Source organism: Peromyscus eremicus, unplaced genomic scaffold, assembly GCF_949786415.1.
Source record: "Peromyscus eremicus unplaced genomic scaffold, PerEre_H2_v1 PerEre#2#chrX_unloc_1, whole genome shotgun sequence".
NCBI classification, from domain to species: Eukaryota; Metazoa; Chordata; class Mammalia; order Rodentia; family Cricetidae; genus Peromyscus; species Peromyscus eremicus.
Genome location: NW_026734288.1, coordinates 1695614 through 1703613, shown reverse-complemented (window position 1 = coordinate 1703613; position 8000 = coordinate 1695614). Strand labels below are relative to the sequence as shown.

The window sequence follows — 8000 nt, the reverse complement described above, 5'->3', positions numbered from 1 at the left end:
TCATCTGTGAAAACCTCAGTTGAGGATGTGACCCATCAGAATGGCTAGTTGCTTTGTCTTTGAGAGATTATGTTTTATTGCTGATTGATGTGTGAAGGCCCTTGACTGAGGGTACAATATCCCTAAGAAAGTTGTCCTGGAATGGATAAGAACGCTAGCTGAGCATAAGACAATGACCAATTAAGAGAGAAAGCTACTAAACAAAGATTGTTCATGATTTTGCCTTCATTTGCTAGCCTGAAACTCTATCCTAAGTTCCCACAATGATGGATTGTGATCAGGCAGAATCAGCCAGATAAACCCATTTATTACCTGCAGTACTTTTGGTTACAGACTTTAATCACAGCAAGAAACAAGCAAGTTAGAACAGAATATAGTACATCAAAAGTTATTTTGTTGCTGTAAAGGGAAAGGGAATGATTACTTTTGAAAGAATGTTAAAGATATCCAGATTTAGATGTCAATAGACATTGTAAGCTGCACAGAGAGCTAAATTAGCTGTTCTTGTAGTACTTGAAATAAAGCAGTGCTAAGAGTAATGCAGACAGTAGAGGTTGAGGTCACAGGTTTTCAGTGGAAAACAGACTCCAGGATAAATTAAGCTAGAGGTCATTTGTTTGATGTTTTGACCTCCAACCTTTCTTATTATGTCATGCCCTCAAGAAATTGAGTGAGGCAGGATTAAAAAATCATGATGCTGATTTCTTAGATGAAATATTGACTATCTTTGATGTCTATTACTTATGATTCATTCAGGATTACAGTAAAAAAAAGCAACAAGTGGGTCATAAATAAATGAAAAGTCTATAGATTGTGAAGAAAAACAGCACTAGGTAGTTTCAGGTGACTGTCAAGTGCTGAACAAAGGCAGGGATTTTCAGGGAGCTTACACCATTAAATGGAAGGTTCTTATTTTACATTGGAAGCCTATCAAGGTGCTCTAAGAGTAAGAATCCATCCTTCTATTCCCTCAGTTAATGGAAGGATTTGGCAAAATAATTTAGTCCAAAGAAGCAATGTCATAAAAAGCCTGCAGCTATTGTGTCCAGGTACTGTTCAGCTCCTGTGGCACTGCAGCCAGCTGCTTGGACCCAAGTAAACACACAGATGCTTATATTATTTAAAATGTTTGGCCTAATGGCTCTGGCTTCTTGCTATCTAGTTCTTATATCTTAAATTAACCCATTTCTGTTCATCTATAAGTTCCCTTGTGGCTCATGGCTTACCAGTATCTTAACATCTGCTTCTCATGGTGGCGGCTGGCAGTGTCTTTTGACTCAGCCTTCCTGTTCCCAGAATTCTCTTCTCTCTTTGTTGCACCTATACTTCCTTCCTGGCTACTGGCCAATCAGCACTTTATTTATTAACCAATTAGAGCAACACATTCACAACATACAGAACATCCCACCTCCTTCTATTCCCTCAGTTAATGAAGGGATTTAGCAAAGTAATTCATAATCCCAGGAAGCAACATTATACAAAGCCTGCTGCAGCTTTGGTCCAAGCATGGCAGGATCCATCCTAACATAGGAGGCACATTTTGGAAAATCATTAATGTTTTACTGGTTCTGGAAATAAGGAAGATGCAAAATTTTAGGCCATGCATTGTTAGGCTCTGATTTCAGTTCACCACAAACTTGTCCTCATAGTAGGTATGTTTTCAGAGTCAAAGAGAGGTATATTTTAGATAGACTTGTCATCTTCAAACACTTCAGAGATCTATGGGATATGGCCTTTAAGATATTTTAATAATATAGGTTCTTTTAAAGAGAATGAGGCATGTCTGCTTCTGACAACACCTATCTACTTCAGAGAAGATGATAGGTAGGCATTGAAGAAACTTCATATGGAGTTTACTTTCTTTGTGGCAAAATTATCCACTTGGAAAGAAAGTGCTAGTTTGCTCTCCAAAATGGACAAGTGGAACAGAAAAGAAAGTGACTGCAGAGCATTACCAAGACAAGGTGAGACAATCCTTCAAATATCCAGATTTACAGAAAAGTCTGTCAATTATGTGAAGCTGACAGGCCAAAGATGGATACCCCAACATTACAGAAGAAACTTGAGTGGCTGCCCAGGTAGCCAACTCTTTCCGTCATTTTTCACATATCTTAGAATTCACTTGCTTGCATTTCCTGCTTACTTGGATAATATTATTTCATTCTCAAGTCTCTCATTGAGTGAATATGTTAGAATTGTAGTTATAGTTTTGCTTGTTAACAGATTCAGAAAAAAATTGTAAAGTATATACCATTGAGAAACATTAAAAGATAGTTTTGTTAATGCAAGTTAGAATAGAAAGGGAATTAGTTACAACCCTTTGGACTCACCAAAACAGGATAGATAATGAAGTATTTGCTTTTATTTGTCAAATGTTTATGGAATAGGCATTGTTGATATTTTTACTGCCTGGATATATTATATATAGTTATTGTACTTACATATAGTTGTTCTTATATTAGTTATATATAGTTCAAAACAAAAAGGTAAAAGTATGGTGATAATTTGTTTGTGCTCTAACAAATACAGCTTGCCTAAAGGTCAAAGGTGGAGCTAGCCATTAGCTAACCATAGAGTCTGGAGGTCTGTATAGACAACAGACAGGAAATGATATGGCTCGGTTTAGTGGGGAAGTGATAAGGCAGTATGGAAACAGAAACAGCTTTTTTTATTCCTGAGAAGTCATGAATATAAAAGGTGACTTTAGCTAGGTCTTTTGTTTTTCTGACCTTTCAGCATGTACTCTGATATCTGACTCCAGGGATTTTTTGTTGTTAAAACTTTTAGAATTCATGTTACAGAGGCGCATATATGGAGTAGAAAAAACAAAAGTGAGATGTATAGGAAGTTTTGGGGACAGAGCCATCTAAACACTTTGAAACTGAAATCCCATGTGTCTGACACAGAGTTACTGGATTTGATGGTTGCTGTCCAGGGTTTCAGACTTGCCTTGGTACAGTCTTCCCCCCCACTATGTCTCAATTTCTCTATTTTGGAAAGGGAATGGGTATCCTGTGCCATTGTATATCGGAAAAATTTAAATTTGTTTTCTGATTTTACAAGATGACAAAGACAAGTGATTGTCTTGTGGCTCAAAATATATTTTTGGACATTTGAAGATTGTAGGCATGGTTGCAGACTATCAGGACCATTGTGGTGACTAAATTCACTTTCTTCATGGCAGATCCTGAGCCTGTAATGACCTGGGTATAAATCTAATGAACTGAATGAAAAGCTCCCAGATAGGATGAGGTTTTTGAACATGTATGTCTCCTTGGCAGCTTTGTTTTGGGGTGTTTGTGGAACCTTTAGTAGGAGGAAACTTTTTGGATGAAATTCAACATTGTGGATGGCTTTTGAGTATTTATAACCTCAACTCATTTCCTGTTTTTTTTCTACTGTGTTCTATTAAAAATTAGTCAGCCAGCTTCCTTTTTATGCTGTCATGTTTTTACCACTATTATAGATGTTAACACTAAATTGCTGAAAATACAATTGAAGCAATTGTTATTCAATGCTGAGCCATTTTGCTAGCCTGTTTTTTTAAATTATTTATTGATTTTATATTTGTTTCTGAACACAAGGTTTGTCTGAATAGACCTGGCAGTCCTGGACAATTCTCTATAGATCAGGCTTGCCTCAAACTCAGAGATTCTCTTGACTCTTGCTCCCACATGCTTCGATTAATGGCTGGCCACCATTTCTGTTTTTTTCTTATTATTTTTATTAATGGATGATGGGCCTAGAGTATAAGTTTTTGTACATATCAAGCATATTCTGTTTTGCTGAGCTTTACTCCAGATTGAATTTTGAAATTTGACAAATGGTATCATTTTCTTTCCCAGGATGGCAGTATTCATAGCATTAATTCTGTCTGGACCTTCTGAGTTATTAGAATATGGATGCTTGATATGTGTCCTGCTTGTTGTGTTTGTTTTAATTTTTAATGAATATGATTTCATGCCTGTATACATAGGCATGCACCACACTTTTGCTTGGTCCTCTTAGTTGTCAAAAGATGATCTTACAACCCTTGAGCTTGGAATAATGGATAGTTGTGACCACCATGTAAATAGTGGCAATTGAGCCCACCTATATGTACAATCAGCAAGAGCTCTTAACGTCTGAGCTGTCCTGCTCTATGGTGATTATTTATTATCAACATTTATATTTCTAATGTTTTCATTTGTCCAATTGTTTAGCTGCTTTAATGCTCAGTTTCTCTTTGAAAGATTTATTAAAGTTACCATTTAAGCTGAAGCACTTCATATTTCTTTAAGATGAATGCAGAACTAGAGTGAATATATAATACTTTGTAGGACTTTCCTTAAAAAAGCCTCTGATTTCTTCCTATTTGTTTTGTTTGTGTTACTGATTTTGGCAGGGGAGACAGGTTCTTAATATTTAAATCTTGCTGTCCTAGATCTGATTGGATAGTATAGGCTAGCCTTCATTTCAGAGTCAGATATAACTGCCTTATTTTTCTCAGTTCTGGGATTAATGGTATGAGCCAATACACCGAGTTTACTCATCTCTTTTGTAGTTAATAATTATTCATACAGTTTCTCTGATGTGTACTCAGTACTGATGATGGGTTTGCTTGTCTCTCTATGTCCATTAACAGGTGTTTCTCTTGCAAGATGATATCCCATTCAGAGTGTTCAGAACTGTTAGATGTAAACCTCTTATTTAGTTCCTTTCTAATGTGACTTGATGACTATATTATTATGTCTGTGTTATAAAATAAGTGTGGGAAGCACTAGAATTATATGACTATTCTGTCAAAGAAGCATGCATTTACAATGTTGTCAGTATCATGTGTTTTGTCATATGCATATGTATGATGCATTTATGTATGGCATTTGTTAGGATGCAGTGACCTATAATGATGTGCATGTTAACTTCACTGAGGAAGAATGGGCTTTGCTGGATTCTTCACAAAAGAATCTCTACAAAGATGTGATGGTGGACACTTACAAAAACCTCACTACTATAGGTAATACTTTAAATTTTCCTTCATGTTTTAAAAGAAGAGGAAACCTATTTCTTGGTTATTTATGCTCTTCTGTAAATTTGATTGAGAATAAGGGAGAATGAGGTGGAGAAATCAAACATGGTTGTAAGGAGCATTGAAGTGAATAACTTTAATTTTGCACTATTTCCAATAGTATTTCATATGTTTCCTGATACTATATTTTAGGCTACAAGTGGAAAGATCATCACATTGAAGAGAATTGTCAAAGTTCTCAAAGACATGGAAGGTAATTTTCATGTGCAAGCTGATATAAATGTGTCTCTGAAGATATTTTAATGTATATGTCATTTTCAAAGAAATGAAGCAATGTAAATAATAAGTTTAACATTAATGATCATTAAATGCTCTCAAAGCCATGTACCTCAATGGCACGTAAATATATTGTGTTTGCAAGTCATTCCTTTAAGAAAGAGGAAAAGGAATCAATGGCTTAACAGAAATTGCCCTTTAAATCCTGGCTTCATCAGAGCTATGCTGCACAATGACAATCCATTTAGTTTCATACTGTTTATATTATAAAAGGCATACTAATTGAATATATGCTAAGTGTATGTTCAAAACCTTCTAATTGGAAAATAGTCCATAGTAAAACAGGTGTCTCATATATGTTTTTTTTTGTGTGTGTGTGTCTTTGCTAAGTTTATTTAGTTGGATAGATAGAATCAAGAGTTAAGGGGCAGTTGTTGTGGAGAAACCTTAAACCCTGTACCACATATTGATGAGGAACAGAACATCCAACTGTAAATAAAATGTGGAAACCTTTTAGTTGTTATTCTTTCTTTAATAGGTATATCATCTGTCATTCTGGATACCAGCCATATGAACATAGGAATATGGAAAGAAGAAATGTATGTTTCTTCATCTCAGAACAATTAGAAGTTATGTAGTAGTCTCCCTCTTGAGTAAACTTGTTGAATATGATTCAAGTTTACAAACAATTGGTCTTCTAGCTTTATTGGGTGTAGATCAACAAACACACTGCAGATAATCCCCGTGAGTCCTGGGGATGTGTAAATGCTTCTGTTTGTCCTGGCTCACTTTGCAAATGTAACATGACTTACAGTATAGGAAAATGTATCAATGAAATAAGTGGGGTAAAGGTCTGAATTCTTCCAGTTCTCTTCTATAATGTGAAAAATCTAATAGAGAAAAAAAAAGCTACCATAAATATGAGCCAGGGTATAATGGCTTTTAGATTCACAAGCATCTTCAAATATTAAAAAAAAAATTCTTAATGAAGTGGAACAACTTGAGTGTAAACAGACTGTTAAGAACTTAAGATTTTATTCCTCTTTACATTTATAGAAAATTGTAAAACTAATGCATGCAGATATACAGATTCAACAATGTAATGAATGAGGGAAAGCTTTTACATGTGCCAATTATCCTTGCAGGCATGAAATAAGTCATATTACAGAGAAACATTCTGAATATACTCAAAATGGTAAAGCCTTTGGATATCACAATCATCTTAAAAAGCATGAAAGAAGACATACTGGAGAAACAGCATATGAATGTAGGCAATACGATAAGGCCTTTGAATGTCACAGTTGTACTCAAAGGTTTGAAAGATCCCATACTGGAGAAATACCCTATAAATGTAATCAATGTGGTGAAACATTTGGATGTCGCAATCATCTTCAAGTCCATAAAAGAACACATACTGGAGAGAAACCCTATGAATGTAATCAGCGTGGTAAAGCTTTTTCATGTAACAGTACTCTTCATGTTCATAAAAGAACACATACTGGAGAGAAATCCTGTGAATGTAATCAGTGTGGTAAAGCCTTTGCCCATTACAGTAATCTTCAAATGCATAAAAGAAGACATACAGGAGAGAGACCCTATGAATGTAATGAATGTAGTAAAGCCTTTGCTCGCCACAGTCATCTTCAAGTCCATAAAAGAACACATACTGGAGAGAAACCCTATGCATGTAATGAATGTGGTAAAGCCTTTGCACAACATAGTGCTCTTCAATCGCATAAAAGAACACATACTGGAGAGAAACCCTATGAATGTAAGCAGTGTGATAAAGCCTTTGCTCATCATACTTCTCTTCAATTGCATGAAAGAAGACATACAGGAGAGAGACCCTATGAATGTAATGAATGTAGTAAAGCCTTTTCTAGTCCTAGTCATTTTCAAGTACATAAAAGAACACATACTGGTGAGAAGCCCTATGAATGTAATCAATGTGGTAAAGCCTTTGCATGCCAGAGTAGCTGGAAAAAGCACAAAAGAACACACACTGGAGAGAAACCCTATAAATGTAATCAGTGTGATAAAGCCTTTGCACAACACAGTCAACTTCAAATGCATGAAAGAACACATACTGGAGAGAAACCATATGAATGCAATCAATGTGGTAAAGCCTTTGCACAAAAAGGTAATCTTCAAAGTCATAAAAGAACACATACTGGAGAGAAACCCTATGGATGTAATCAATGTGGTAAAGCCTTTGCTGTTCAGAATGCTCTTAAATTACATAAAAGAACTCATACTGGAGAGAAACCCTATATATGTAATCAATGTGGTAAAGCCTTTGCTTCTCAGAGTACACTTCAAATGCATAAAAGAACACATACTGGAGAGAAACCCTATGAATGTAAGCAATGTGGTAAAGCCTTTGCTTATCAGAGTGCTCTTCATGTACATAAAAGAACACATAGTAGAGTGAAATCCTGTGAATGTAGAAGGTAAAATATGTGGTAAAGCCATTGCTTATCACAGTTCTCTTCAAGTACATGAAAGAACACATACTGGAGAGCAACCCTATGAATGTAATCAGTGTGGTAAAGCCTTTTCACAGCACAGTAATCTTTAAATTCAAATACGTAAAAGAACATACGTGGGGCTGGAGAGATGGCTCAGTGGTTTAGAGCACTGGCTGCTCTTCTAAAGGACCGTAGTTCAATTCTCAGCACCTACATGGCAGCTCATAACTATCTGTAACTCCAATTCC

At 35.7% G+C, this 8000-nt stretch overlaps 1 protein-coding gene across 1 annotated transcript; it reads left to right on the top strand.

Annotated features, from left to right (window-relative positions):
• The first annotated feature begins 4962 nt into the window (after positions 1-4962).
• On the top strand, positions 4963-7762 carry LOC131901007 (zinc finger protein 431-like). Its single transcript, XM_059252326.1, has 3 exons — positions 4963-4996; positions 5201-5261; positions 6430-7762. The coding sequence occupies exons 1-3, from the start codon at positions 4963-4965 to the stop codon at positions 7736-7738; spliced, it is 1404 nt and encodes a 467-aa protein (XP_059108309.1). The 3' UTR covers positions 7739-7762.
• The last annotated feature ends 238 nt before the right edge of the window (positions 7763-8000 follow it).

What these genes read in the sequence shown, in the direction of transcription:
- LOC131901007 (XM_059252326.1), top strand. Translation starts at nt 4,963, where the DNA reads ATGGTGGACACTTACAAAAACCTCACTACTATAG. An exon ending in CAAAAACCTCACTACTATAG is followed by an intron (nt 4,997 to 5,200) that starts GTAATACTTTAA and finishes ACTATATTTTAG; the next exon opens with GCTACAAGTGGAAAGATCAT. An exon ending in AGTTCTCAAAGACATGGAAG is followed by an intron (nt 5,262 to 6,429) that starts GTAATTTTCATG and finishes TTATCCTTGCAG; the next exon opens with GCATGAAATAAGTCATATTA.